The sequence below is a fragment of the Ambystoma mexicanum genome, chromosome 2p (genome assembly GCF_040938575.1).
Source record: "Ambystoma mexicanum isolate Mex_15411 chromosome 2p, UKY_AmexF1_1, whole genome shotgun sequence".
NCBI classification, from domain to species: Eukaryota; Metazoa; Chordata; class Amphibia; order Caudata; family Ambystomatidae; genus Ambystoma; species Ambystoma mexicanum.
In genome coordinates, this window is record NC_090923.1 from 85,153,420 (window position 1) to 85,168,316 (window position 14,897).

A 14,897-nucleotide genomic window follows, 5' to 3' on the forward strand; every position below is an offset into this window, starting at 1 on the left:
CATGCACAAAGCTAAACTTAAAGACCTCACTCTTAAGATTGCTTTTCTAATAGCTATCACCTCCATTAGGAGAGTAAGTGAACTACAAGCGCTCTCTGTACTAAACCCCTTTGTAACAGTTCACAAGGATAAGGTGGTTCTACGCACACATCCTAGGTTTGCACCAAAATGTATCTCTAAATTCCATGTCAACCAATCAATAGAACTACCAACGTTCTTTCAAAATCCTTCAAACTTAGGTGAGAAGAGCCTGCATGCACTGGATGTTCGCAGAGCCGTGATGTTTTCTATGGAAAGAACTAGACCATTGAGAAAGACTAATCAGTTCTGTGTCTCGGTGGCAGCAGGAAGAAAAAGAGATGCAGTTTCAAAATCCACTATTTCTAGATGGATTGTACAGTGCATCACTCTGTTTCTCTCTTGCTAAGAGAGAACTACCCTTCAAGCTAAGAGCACACTCCACTCGAGGCACCGGGGCTTCCATAGCTTTCATTGCAAATGTCCCTCTTGAGTCCATTTGCAAAGCGGCAACCTGGAGTTCTGTTCACACCTTTACAAAACACTACTGTCTAGATGCCCACTCTAGAGCTGATTCCCAGGTGGGACAAGCAGTATTAAGACATCTTTTTTCTACTGTTCCTTCTCACAACCCACCTCCAACTCTGGGTACTGCTCGCTAGTCTATGCACAGCATGTGATTCTAAGCAGGTTAACAAACATCAGAAGACAATGCATTACTTACTGTAAGAGCATTTCTGATGGTTGTATCTGCTTAGATTCACATGCGCCCACCCTTCCTCCCTGCTCGGATGGAAGGAACAAAGACTTTCTTCTATATCTCTTTTCTGTACTCACTCACGTCTAATAGGCTCCATCAGGGCATAAAAAATACAGAGGGACCTCAACGCATGAGGGATTGTGGGTACACTGCACGTCACTATAGGGATAGTGTTTACAGACACGCCTTGTCGACGTCCACTTTTCAACTACGAAAAACAAAATGCAATACTCCGCAGTGACCACTGGATGTCGGACTATGCACAGCATGTGAATCTAAGCAGATACAACCATCAGAAATGCTCTTACGGTAAGTAATGCATTGTCATATTGGTTGTGGTAGACCATGCTACCAGGTATCATGAAGCCATACCTATGAGGACTGTTACTGCTCAGGCAGTGACTAAGGCCCTACCTGGTATTTTTACCAGCGTAGGTTTTCTTAAGGAGGTTATCTGACAGGGGATCCAACTTTGTCCCACTACATACAAGCCATGTGGAAACACCGGAGTGACCGACAAGTTCTCAACAGCCTACCATCTCCAAACCAGTGGGTTGGTGGAGAGGTTTAACAGAACTATGAAGAGCATGATAGGTGCTTTAGAAGAACCCCTTAGAATAAAATGTGACCTTTTACTGCGGTAGTCCTGAGGAGCTGAAACACAGAAGTGACACTTGTTTGAAAGACTGCCGGTTGCGAGCGGTGACTGTCCTATTGCAGAGCATGAGTCACCAGAAGTCCTACCTCTTGTCCCTGTGAATGAGGCCCAGGAACAGTGAGATTTGCAGGGCTGCACAGGAACAGAGGTCATCTGCTGCACTTTGTCTTCAATACAAAGGTACTGTAAAGTCTAAGAGAACTTACCTCTAATTGTAGAGTTGCTTGCATCTTCTACTAAAGACTAATCAGCTTGTGGCCCTACATTTGAGTCTTATTTTCTTCAAAGACTTCTAAATCATTGTGCAAAGTCCTTTCTACTTAACTACCAGAGGTGCTTCATACTATATAAGACTTTTGCCCATTCACTTTAGCCTAGCATGTTATACTGAATGACTCTGCTTAGGGGATCCAAAAGTATTTGCCTGCTTGAGAATATTTGTGGCCTCTTGTTTGTTCTGATGACCTTTTCCTTTTACCAACTTCTAACTGTATTCTAAATGCAAACAGTAAGATATTAATGTCCCCAGCACCCTAGCTATTGCAGTCACCTGAGGGTGTAGGGTTTGTCTGTGGGCCATCCCAAAAGGGTTTTTACTGATTTAGAAACTAAGAGTGTATAGTATTGAAGTATATTTGTGTATTACTTTGTATATTGCTCCTTTCTGAAGAAGGCTTATTCTGACTGATAAATTAATAATTGTTTGTTCAATAAACCTTGTGTGTAAGTATTTATTTGAATACTTAATCACTGTGAATCTCTGTGCAACTCCCCTTCAGCTCACATTGACCCATCTTGAGATAAGCCTGGCTGCTCAACACGCTACCAAACGGTGTAGTACAAGCTTATACCAAAGGTTAGGCTTCCTAAGTCAGAGTTGCTGTAGTGCACCCTAAGGGTACTGCATACAATCTTTGCCTAACAATGCCATATTTTGGGTCCAGCATCATTTTCATAGTTACCCGTGAGCGCATGAGAATTTGCATGTCATACGCATAGTTTGTGTAGGCTATGCCGCGGGAGTCCGAGAGCTTGAAGTGGCTTTGTAAAGAGGTTATAAAGGGTAGGTGATACACATGACCCTTGTGGAACACCACTTTTAATTGGGTCAGGTGGAGCTCTTGCATTTTCAGCGAATACTCTTTGGTCTTCCTTCCATCAAGGGGTCAATCCAGGACTTATCCTGCAGTGAGAAAGAGACTGCAGTGGTGAGATGGTGGCAGAGAATTTCATGGTCCACCAAGTCAAAGGCCGCGGATAGGTCTAGGAGGAGAAGCAGTGCAGGTTTCCCTTCATCCCTGATCTCGTCGGTCTGATTTTTAAGGTCTAATTGTGTGAACTCCGTGCCATGGCCGGGTCAGAAGCCTGACTGGCAGATGTTAAGCAAGATTTCCTTTTTAGGTGCAGTTTTCCCTCCATTTATTTACCCCCCCCCCCCTAACCTGACTTTTTCCAGTGGAGCACAGGCTTCAGCTGCGCTCCTCTGGACTTTTTCTCATCTGTTATGGGGAAACTGACCCGTTCTTCAGACTGTCGTTACTGGGAAACCGTTTCCCTTAGTCTTTGACTATGTTGCTATGTCTTGGTAACTGTTAGGACTGATTTTCTATACTCTGGCCTGGTGGACAGATGTATAGAAGGCCAACCTATATTCTGAGAGACAACTCTGTGGAGCTGTAGCCAAACCATTTCAAGGTTGCAGCGACGAGGGTCTAGGCTAAGTCTCAAGATGTGGTGAGCTTGTTCGGGGTCCACAATGAGTACACACAATGGGAATCAGAAATTACCCTTAGACAGCATGTATACACATTTATTTATGGCCAAAAATAACTATGAAAAGACTGCTAACAGGTAGAAGTATCACACAACACTAAAAATAGATTACATAGTCATTGAAGTAGGGCATAACACAAATCAAACCCCTGTACAGGTCCACAGACAGTTAACCCGAACTTAAAAAGTCCTTCCCTAAGTTGTCTGGTTATGCCCAAAAGTTCAGGAAAGGTCCAACAGTTTGTGATGCAGGACAAAATGAAGGTAGGGTCTCTCTGGTCCAGTGAACAGTTCCAAGGGTTAGAGGACTGTGTATTAGAACTAATAGAAGTGTCCCCAGCTCTCGGAAGGCATGCCGCAGCAAGCTATGGTAAAACCAAAGTATAGTAGGTTTTGTAAAACTTAAGAAAACTTTAAAAGCGAGTTTAGGGGCAGGTAAGAACCACTGTAACTTACCCCCGTACTCGGATACTTCCCAGCTCAGATTTGCTTTTCCCGACGTCAGCCTTAGTCCTTGATTTGCAGGGGTTGCAGGTTCAAGCAGATCTTTCTGGTCCGTGTCTTTCGCTGGTGCAGAGGACCTTCAAAAAAGGAATTGTTCTAATGGTAGGAATGGACCTTCCCATGCACCTCTATGCAGAGCCCACAAAGGGGAAGCTGGATTAATAGGAATTGGGTTTGGCTGGGATAGGGAGTGCAAAACACTAGAACCCACATCCAGTCGTCTATTAGGTGAGCTGGGATGAACGTCCCCCATCCCCCTCTTCCCCAGCCTCCCACCCACTTTCTCCCCACCCCCCCCCCCCTCCACCACCAGAGTCCGTTTTACATGTCTTGTGAGGTTTTGGAGCAGTTTCTTAATTTACAACAATAACTTAAATCCAAAGCCTCACGAGAACCAAAAGGGACACTGTGAGCTCTTGCTGCTTTAGACTTCTTTCCATAGCCAAGTCCTGTAAGGCAGTTCTCTGCATCTCTTAACTAGGTTAAGCTTGTCCAGGAGATGCCCTCCCTTGAGCCAGTGGAAAAAACTGGTTCACCACCCTGCACCGCCTTTGGCGCTCTCCTGAATCTCGTAGACCCTGAGGCCTGCTCCATTTCGGAAGGCCTATGAATCTGGAAAGTATGCTAGTTCAGTGTAGGGACAAAAAGATAATTTTGCTGTTCCTCTTGCTGTGCAAAACCATCATAGTACATTGATCATTGTTGCTCGGCTGCTGCTCTTCGTCGATGAGTACAGTTAGTCAGCTACTTTTGTTCCTCTATTGATGCCTTAAGACTCTTGCTTGGCCACTCTGAGAATGCATGCCACCTGTGGTCATCTACAGGCCTTCTGCTGGGCAGAGGTTTTTATTGTTTGAAATCTTATGGCCCGGCACATCTACTGTTTCAGAACCATGAGTCTAAAAGCAAAGACAAAGAACCAGAATCCAGCTGGACCCATTCCCTACCTGCAAAGTCACCTCTACATTTGTGACTACTGGGTCTCTTCAACAGCTGCTTTTGGCATGAGTAGTCCTCCCCTGGGTCTCCTAACCTGCTTGGAGTTGCTGGTCTGTTTGTTTGGGGGCACACGGGGCATGTTTGCATACCCATTGTTAGAATACTTATTTTGCAGCTTTCCCATCTACTTTAGTGGGACCCCCACACAAGAGATATTCAGACCCCCTTCTAGCCCCCAGCCCCCTGAACCCCCAACAGCTTTGCACAAGTATTTGGACTCTGCCTATTCCCATAATTGCACAAGAGCAAATCTTATCCAATCACAGAATTTGAACTATTATAAAATGTAACCCGATAGAAGCTGTCATTAATTTAGAAAGCGTGCAGGTCTCCACCTTTTCTCATTTCCAACCACATGAGAGAGGGGGGCGGTGTTGCCAGATTTGCCATTCGTGAACTCTTCTCTTCTTCCTGGACGTGACCCTATTGGGATTTCTACACAACAATTGTATGCCTCTCGTAGCATAGTTAATCTGCACCAGATAGTAAAACGGGTTTAATGTGTGTGCTGTGAAGGCCAACACACTTGTTTCAGTAGTACTGGTTCTGTATATGGCATGTCACAAACCTGTACTGTGCTCTGGAAAGGCTGGGTATTTTCTTTTCCAAGATTTCCAAAAAGCGGCGCAGATTGTGAAATTGTTTATCACTTTTATTCGTGGACTCCATAGCAAATGGCAGGCACGTATGCACAGCTGGAACTATCTGTCTACTTGTCTAAGCGGACAACATTTTTTAAAGACTTGTCATATTTTTACAAACAACTTGTCCCTGATAGGATTTCCACATCCCTTTTAACAAGTTAATTATCTGTGTAACTCCAAGCAAGATGGCTCATCTTTGATTTCCTTCTTTTTACAGATGGTGTTCAACAGGACTGTGACCCTGAAAGAGGACCCAGGGAAGGTATAACCTGATTCTTATTGGACCGCCACAGCCGTTTTAGTCAAGCCTACTCTGGAGCTGCCTACCTCTACCAGTCTCGAACAGTATTTGCAGAGGTTGCCTCATGCATATGGTTTTATTGCACAAAATCATGGTACACAATTGCCTTAAAGACTGTACTTTTTCAATCCATTGTTTGGAATTAATAAAAACTAAATTGGAACAACCTTTTTCTTAAATTATAAACCATGATTCTGTATTCCTTTCTGCATTCCCTTCCTGGATGGAAAGTATCTGCAAACTTGCATTCTTCCTAAAAGCATTCTGCAAGACTGGCGAATACTAGAACATGGCTGTGTCTACAGAACTCCATGCCTGTCATTTCTGAGCACTAGTACAGGGTTCTACTCTTCCAATGCACTGCAAATAGTCGCCCAAGGTCACTAAATGACTTTCAAAATAGAAGATCACCAAAGAAAACTTGTAAGGACCTTGCGCCTCTCCTCCTGGACGATCTTGTGAGAACTGATATTGAGCCCTTTCATCCAGTTGATGGCAAAATGGACAAGCTATCAGAAAGTGCAATATAACAGGAAATGCTGCAAAAGCTTGAAGTGCATACAAAGGCAAATCAGTAACTAACCATATATTAGGGCAACATTGTATGTCAAAGTATTTCAGTGTTGATGTAGTAATCCAGGTACTGCCATCATATGTTGTCTTAATTTACTGGTTTAACATGCAATATATCATATCGGTCTGTTATCATCTTATGCTTGATATTGCCATTTGTTAGGATGGGTTTTCAGACCAGCTGTCTGGGGAGGTTTCTGAAAGGCCACATTAGTTGATGAACAGGTTAATTGATATTTGGGTCTAGCCAAACTCTCAAGGTGACGGACTGAACAGTAAACCAGTCTTCAGGAGCTGTTTGTGTGGTGTAGTAATGCTGTTAACCCAACATAGAGCACTCAAATAAGACCAGCAACAATTATACTAATTTATCAGCCCTCAACACTAAGCAGGGTATAGTAAGTCAAGCAGTTAAAACTAAAGTGCCCCATTTACACACCTGTACACCGTTGATCTCATTGAGATTACCTACACGTAACACTGAAACATAGTAAAAAAGTCAAATCAATGAATCAGGAAAAACTGTAAGCAGTGCAGTGAGAGCTTGGTGCATTACAGGTAACCATATATGTTGTGTTGTAGTTGAGAACCCTGTAGCTTAAGCAGTCCTGCCCTAGCAGAAGCAAACAGATTGCACACATGTCCACAATAAAACACGTCGGAATTTTCAATACATGCGAAGTAGGTTTTTAGGAATCTTCAACCAAGGGTCTGTGTGGAGGGTGGGGTGTCCTGGCCAGAACATCGGTGATCATAAGTAAGGGAGACTTGGGAAGTGGACATTACGCCCATACAATTCCTTACACACAACTCCAATCCCGAACCACCAGACTTGCTAGTGCCACTTCTGATATTGGTCTGGTTGCATGAAGGCTTTGGGATAGTGTGGGGAACGCGGGGGGGTTGTGGAGTTGGGTGCAGTGGCTGAGCACAACACCAAGATTTGTTATGGTTTGATAGCAATAATGCATTCAGAGGATGGGTCCAAGGGTCATCCAGTGGGATGGTCCCGGCACCCCGGAACAGCAGCCACAGCAGGTCCTTTGATGGGAAGAGACCACCAGGACACTGTTGAGATGGACAGAAGTAAAATGTACCCCGATTAGAGGACGGCATGCGAAACACATGGTGGTGAAATAAAACGCCACTCCAGGAATACACCTCTTCATGCAGGAGAGCAGATACAACAGGTAGCAATGGTCTTGGACCACAAGTCGACCTGCGGGTCCCCAAGCTCCAACTCGGGATGGCCACTAATGCACTGGATTGGCCTTGTGCGACGGCTCTGCGGAAACTTAAGGCAGGCTCCTAGTACTGGGGTCTAGACTGGTTGCAGCAACGAGGGTCTTTGATAGCCGAACGAAGAGGCAGGGCTTCTAATGGATAGTGTCGTCATCCTTGGATATATTCATGCAATTTCAGCTGATTACAAAACATGTTCTGCCAGAAGTGGACGCTGTGACTTCAGCACCTGCTTCCCTAGATGCCTGCTTGCACTTTGGCCCGTGAGTGCCTTTTCCTTTTTTCCACACTCTGCATGCTTCAAGGGATGCACTGGTTTCAGCCAAGAAACTATTTGACTTATTTCAACAAATGTCTTCTGCCAAGCAGTCTGGGTTAAAATGGCGCTCAAACTGCATCGCAAATGGGCCTTGGGGTCTAGCATGACATCGCAGAATGCAGATAATGCAATCTGACCCCAAATGTGCTAAAGGAGAAGTCCTCAAAGTTAACATTGGGGCACTCCACATCACTGAGCACCACTTCCTCTAAGTGCACATTCTTGGAGGGCAATAGTTTGGAGGCTGCTGAGTAGTCCCCATCCTGGCCTAAGACAGGGACAATAAACACAGAAAAGGCTGCCATTTGAAAAGCCAGTTTCGTCACTTGTTTGCCTCATCCCGTATGCTAGCTTGCATTTGTATAGCGCCTCATGCCATGGGTTGTAGCATTGAGGCACTTTGCCTGTCTGAAAAGCAAAGGAGTAGTATGATAGAACATGCAGTAGTGGTATGGAGGAGCAAAGTCGGGTAGATAGTTGGGATGAGGGCGTGAGATGGATAAGAGGCTCGGGCAGGCATGAGAAGGGAAAGGTGGAGGACTATCTGTACAATTGGACTGAATTTATTGTGGGACTCCACTGCATTCCTTGGGGTGCAGCACCGAAAGGGGAGACAGCTGGCGAGAGATGTTCGCTGCACCTGTGGGGTATGTCTGTTTACTCATCTCATGGTGAGCCAAGGCATGTAGAAATAATACCACACACAAATGCAACATGCAGAGCCCTTCTACTTACTGCCCTAAGTTGCAAATGGCCATGAATGGCCAGGTTCTATAGATATGGGGGGGGGGGAATAGAAGGGAACATTGGTGCGTTTAATTGAGGGTGGGATATTGGCCACTGCTTCCTTGGGAGCAGAGGTGCCGGAGTGCTGCTCGGACCTTTATGGAAATACTTAGGTGTGTGAGGCAGAAATCATTTAGGCTGTGCACTTATGGGAGTTCATGTATATAATTCAGCCTTCTCAAGATGGCATCATGCGAATGTTAGGTTAAAAGTGTGGTGTAGAGTCTAGTGAACGGATTAGAGTTCCAGGTCTTCCGTGAGTTTGTTTTTGTTTAATTCTTTTGAGCATTTGTAAGGTGCTTTTATACAGCAGAATTGTTTCAAAGTGCCACAAGTCTTGAAGTTGATCCTTGCAGCCACCGGAGAGATTTTAGGGCTGGAGATATGGTTCCTGGGCTTGTGGCTAAGAATGTCTTGCAGCCCTATTTTGATTAGCTTGTGGGGGCAACGGGAGGAAAGAGGGCATTTTTGTTTATAGGCCCCCTGGTTCCCATAATGGGTTCCTGGCTCCATTTATTGACTTAATTCCAGAACTTCACATGAAATCTACTCATCTGACTGTTCTAGGTGATTTTAATATCAGGTTCAATCAACCTTGTCCCCCGATTGTTGCTAACTTCTTCGATGCATTATTTGACCTTGGTCTCCATCAGCTAATTAAGATCCCACCCATGTTTTGGGTAACACTCTTGATCTTGTACTATCTTCAGAGTTTTCCATCGCTACATTTTCTGCTGTACCGGTGATCTGCTCTGATCATTTACTAGAACACTTTTTTTCTAAAACGCCCTCTCCCTTTGGTTAAAGTTGCACCCGTTGGCGCCGGGCACACAGGAATATCTTGGCAGCCACCTTTAATGGGAAGTATATAGCTAACAGCTCATCGGAGTTCTTCTCTAACCAACGCCTTCAAGTTAGCAGCTGATGTGGAGGCTCCTCTTAAACGTACCATGTGGAGATGTCCGTCAAATCCTTGGTTCACTGATGAGCTTAAATCCTCTCGTCTCCAGCTTAAACAGGCAGAGCGCATCTGGCATCTTTCTAATGGCTACATGGAAAAGGTGACCTTTTGCGTTTTTGGTCAAAGGTTATCATGCAGCTATTGATGTAGTCAAGCGGGCCTACCTTACTCAGAAAACGGAGAAGGCCCTTAACCATCCCAAGGAGCTCTTTTCAGTGATTAGATGGTTATCCTCGTCCACTGAATCACTCCAACAGTTCAACCCTCTCAGGCGCTCTGTGATTCCTTGGCTTTTCACTTTCTCTAAAATTGATAATATACATGCTAATATCAGACTAGGCAAATCGTCAGTGGTATGCGTTACCCTGGCATTAATGATGCAGGATAGCCCTCATACCTGGTCTCTTTCCTATATTTTCTGAGGAGATGGTGGGACAAACATTGTTACATTTGAAATCTGTAGCCCCTTTTGTTCCAGTGCCCTTTGATGTACTTCGTCTTCCTGACATTGTCAAGCAGGTGTCATTGGCAGTGAATTTGTCCTGTCAATCTGGCAATATTCCTTTGCGGTTTAAACAAGCCGTGGTCATACCCCTTTTTAAATAAGCGTTCGCTGGATCCGTCATTGTGCCAATTTCCATCCTATTTCACTCTTACCTTTCTCTGTGAAGTTACTTGAGGCCCTGGTTTCTCCTCTTTTGTCCTCCTTTCTTGTATCTTCAGTGGCTCAGTGCCCGTTTCAGTCTGGTTTTTGCCACAGTCCTGGCACGGAGAATGTCTTGGTTTCTGTGGTTGATGACATTTCCAGGGTGGTTGACAGCGGTATAGTGGGTGCCCCGATTCTGTTAGATCTTTCAGCGGCTTTCGATGCGGTCGGCCACCCCATTTTGCTGTCCCGTCTGGCCTTGCTCTGCCTCGCCAGACCAGTCCTTACATGGTTTTCTTCATTTCTCACTCGTGGGGGTCAGGCCCTCTCTTCCCCCTTTTTTTCTTCTTCCTTTGCACTTTCCTGTGGTGTCCCTCAGGGCTCTGCTTTGTCCCCGATGCTTTTTAACATCTATATACAGCCTCTTGTCCGTCTCGTCCGCTCCTTAGGCCCCCAGTGTTATTTGTATGCCAATGACCCGCAAATCCTGGTGAGGATTGATTTTGGCCGGGAGGAGGTGTTGTCCCATTCCTACTCTCTGGACTCCTTCCTTCTGGCCTCCTTCACTGGGTAACATTCCTCTTCTGGTGATGGCGGTGAAGAATTTGGAAGGAGTTTTGTCTTCTACTCTTTTTATGGCTCCTCAGTGTGCAACGCTGGCCACTTTAATCTGAGGATTCTCCGGCGGGTCCTTCCTTTTCTCCCGGTTCATCTTCGTCCCCATGTAGTGGCTGCTCTTGTGCTTAGTCGGTTGGACTATTGCAATGCTTTGTACCTGGCTCAACCAGTTGGACTGATTCATCGCCTTCAAGTTTGCAAAATCTGTCTGCCCGTGTGGCTACCAACTCCCCCTATGGCACCCACACATCACCAGTCCTGCGCTCCCTGCACTGGCCCCCGCTATCAAAACCTATTGAATGTAAGGCTCTTTGCTTAGCCCACAGTGCTTTTTATCAGCGGGGGCCTTTATCTTTGGGTTAGGTTTGTCCTGGTCGAAGCCTTCCCTCTGCTAACACCTTGTTGGTGGTAATTCCCAGGCTCAGTCTTTCCCTTGTGGGTGGTCGTTCTTTTTCTATCACTGCAAGGAGGTTGTGGAATGCTCTGCAGCTACTATTGGGAACTACTCAAAATCCCCTGGTTAATGGGCGTCTCCTGTTTTGGATTACTTGTCTGTCTTTTATGTTGTCTACTAGCGCCAATATGCCCTTGGGGGTACATGTGCTCTATAAGCTTCCGATAACATAATCTTGAGAGAGCCTGGTGCAGTAGTCCAGCTTGGAGGGGACCAGAGCTCCGGAGACATTGAGCTTCTGGGGAAGGTGAGAAGGAAGAATGCCTCTGAGGAGGAAAGTTGGAAGTGGGACTTCTTTCTTATGTTATTTTATTTGTAACTTGCCAAAGCCCGTGGGCATCCAGGTGCCGAGAGACAAAGTAGAAATTCAAGACTGCTGAAAAGAATTCACTCGTACTGGTTAAAAAGCACTGTTTTCAGCTTTTTTCGTAGGAGTACTGGTATGGCGTTCCAGGCCCTCGCTCCCTGGACATAGAAGGCCCTGAGCGCGTTTGACCTGGCATTATTCCAAGAAGAAACCCTCAGCTGATCTCAAGTTTTTTTAGGGGTGATAGATGTTTACTTGTTCCTTCGGGGAAGCTGGAGCATTCCCATATATGCACGTGACATATGGTCATCAGCTTAAATTTGATACGGGCTGCCATGGTAAGGTCCATGATATGAGGGGTGAAGGAGAGAACGGAGTGGAAAATGACCCCAAGGTTTTTGGCCTCACAAGTTGGTGGCCCACAGATGGTGGACGGGCGGTAGGAGGAAAAGAGGGCGCAGGTGTCCCGATGACGAGGCTCACACCATGCCTAAATGGCAGAGACGGGCAGGGATCCGAGAAGTGGAAGAGGGGGAATTAGAGGGAAGTTTGAAGGAAAGTGTGTGTCATCAACATAGCATTGGAAATGAGGAGGAGATCAGGTGAGCAAGAGGGGCGAGATAGATATTGAAGAGCCATGGCGATAGGATAGAGCCCTCGGGACGCCACAGGTAGAGGGTGGTGGAGACGACGGGCCCAGTTGCAGCTGCAAAGTGCGGTTACTGAGGATAGGTCAGCCAACCCAGTACTCGCCAGTGATGCTGAGCGGGTCAGAGTCGTTTTGAGGCTGGAATGGTTGAGTGTCAATGGAAGAGGAGATATCAAGTGGAATGAGAACAGTATTTCCAGATTTTCGAGCATGGTTTCACGGGTGTTAAGGAGAGCAGTTTCCCTGCATCTGGATGCTGGAATCCAGATTGATGGTCATGAAGGCAACCAACAAGGTCAGATCAGTTGGGGGAGGACCAACATTTCCAAGCGTTTACCCAGGAGAGAGAGAGGGCGATAGTGAACGGGCAGGAGGGGTCAGCAGATGGCATTTTTAGGAGAGGGTGCACAAGGGAGTGCTTGGAGGAAAGAGCCAGTGGTGAAGGGGTGATTACACAAGTCAGCAAGAGCTGGGGCAAGAGAGGAAATGTTGTCCTTGATGTTTTGGAGGAGCAGGGGAGCACCTGTTTAGAGGAGGCCTTCATAGAGCGGACCACTTTAGAGAACTCATCCGGTGCTATGGGCAGGAGAGGTGTGGAGGAGGAGGGCCAATGGAGGCATGGCAGCAGGCGTGGGACAGATGATGGTGGTGGAGAGGGAGGGCAGGATGTCCTAAGTTTGGATGTGAAGTGGGAGGCAAGGCAGTGCAGAGCCTGGGAAGGAAGGAGAGAGGTGGAGATGGCCGGCGGATTGGCAGGTTCCTTGCCGTTTTTGAAGAGTTCAGCCTTGTTAGTGGCTCCAGAGATGTGGGCCCGCTTCTTGGAGTGGATGGAGAAGAGATATTGCCTTTGGAGCAGGTGGCAAGCTATTTTGCCAGAGTATAAGCCCAAGGTCTGCCACTTCCTTTCAGCAACTCTACACTTGCCTTTCAGAGATACTACATTGGAGCCATTGTAGCTGTTGTTCTGGTGACAGGTTTTATGCAGATCCTCATTGCAGGGGCAAGGATGGCAAGGGTGTTAGGGATAGCAAGGTGCAGGTTAGCAAGGACAGAGTCAGAGGGAGGGTCAGGAGCGTGGTGGGAGGGGATCATGAAGGTGGAGCCAAAAGCAACTGGCACTCGCTTCATCAGTCAAATGATGGCTGGCAGTGCAGGGGGTGGCTCGGATGCAGTCGTCATGGGAATGAGGGGTGAGTTTTAGTATGTGTGTGAATGTGTGGGGAGGATGCGTGGTTTTAGCCAGGAAGGGGGTGGTCGGTGGTGAAATGGGAATTTCTGGGTTTAAATCCTCCCTCCCCCAAGTAATGAGAGAATCGGGGGGTGGGGATAGTGAAGGAGGGCGGCAGTATGTAATTTCCGCTTTTTAAAGCCAACACGAAAACGGCCAGAATAAAATCGTCTTTTTTGTGTTCAGACATTAAAAATCAGAAATATGGCATAGAACCAACAAAACGTGCCATTGCATCCCAAACAGATAGTGATACAACCCGGCAGAAATGACATTGCAAATGTAGTGTTGCCAGAAAGATATTGAAGCTATTGGCATGGTTGCATGCGTGCCAACACTCTGCCTCAGAGTCACCGTTTCTGGACTTTAAGTATGCTGCTGCTCTTGGGGTGGACTGCATGAAAAAGATAAGACATCACACTTCACCAGAGTTTTCACCTGACGGAGAAAAGTTAACTTTCCGCTCTGAATCCGCTTTGGCAGAACAATGGGAATAATTTAGAGTAAAGATGCTAGAGGTATTTAGTAAGGGGTCACGGCAGCTTCAGCAAAATACAGTAAAAACAATATGATCCCTCCAAAGCCGGCGAGGTGTCCCAAAGAACAGATTACTGCACGGCCAAAGGTTCTGCTACAATGCCAGTATCAAGGTCCACAGAGTAGAGCTGATATAGGTGCCTGTTCAACTCTCAGCACAAACTTAGCATCATTTCCGTAGGCTTTGTTGAAGGTGGCATCAAGATGGACTTTGATGTACAGTAGTTATGCCTCAGAAACTAGGGTGGAATTTATAAAGTCCTTCCAATCAATATTTCACAGGGAAGGGGATGCGATTCAAGTTGATCTTAATGTGTTTTTATTACAAAGCCTGATGTTTCAACCAGAAATACACATAGGCATTCTTTGGTGACTAAAGAGCTGAGAACAATACAACAGGCAAAGGGCAAGCAAGGAATATATACAAGGCAATGTCAGTGAAATTATGGTGGACCATATTGACTGGTTTTGGTGGGCAGGGGAGGGATGTGGTGGCAAAACGAGGAGCTTCCTTCAGTGAAAAGTGAACTTCAGGGCAGTCTTGAATGCATGGATGTTGACGGTAGTTAGTTTTGGTGGGGAGGTGCAGTGGGGAGCGGGGGGGTGTATCACGATTCCTTGGCTGGGGGTTGAGCATGGAGCAATGGCAAAATCGAGAGGATTTGCTGTAGGAGTAAGGTATGGGGGATTGACTAGGGGGCTAAAGCAGATGGTGCAGGGTGGGGGGAGTAATAGGTAATGCCATCAGGTTTTTTGGGGGGGTGGTTAAGTCCATGAATGAATTTGAAGATCAGTATTGGAAATGTGTAGAGACCAGTTATGTAAAATTATAATTGTTCTTTTATAATGCGCTTAATACCAGAGAGGTTTCCAAGCGCGAGACTGGGAGTTGAACATATGTTGCTATGCATTGATTTGCA

General features: G+C 46.1%; 1 protein-coding gene across 1 annotated transcript in view; it reads left to right on the forward strand.

The window, feature by feature from the left end:
- The window catches only part of QARS1 (glutaminyl-tRNA synthetase 1), a 950,222-nt gene extending 944,379 nt beyond the window's left edge, over positions 1-5,843 (forward strand). Inside the window, exon 24 of the mRNA XM_069643299.1 lies at positions 5,574-5,843. Coding sequence (XP_069499400.1) covers positions 5,574-5,624 — 51 coding nt within the window. The 3' untranslated portion in view covers positions 5,625-5,843. The remainder of the gene's footprint in view (positions 1-5,573) is intronic.
- Positions 5,844-14,897: the final 9,054 nt, after the last annotated feature.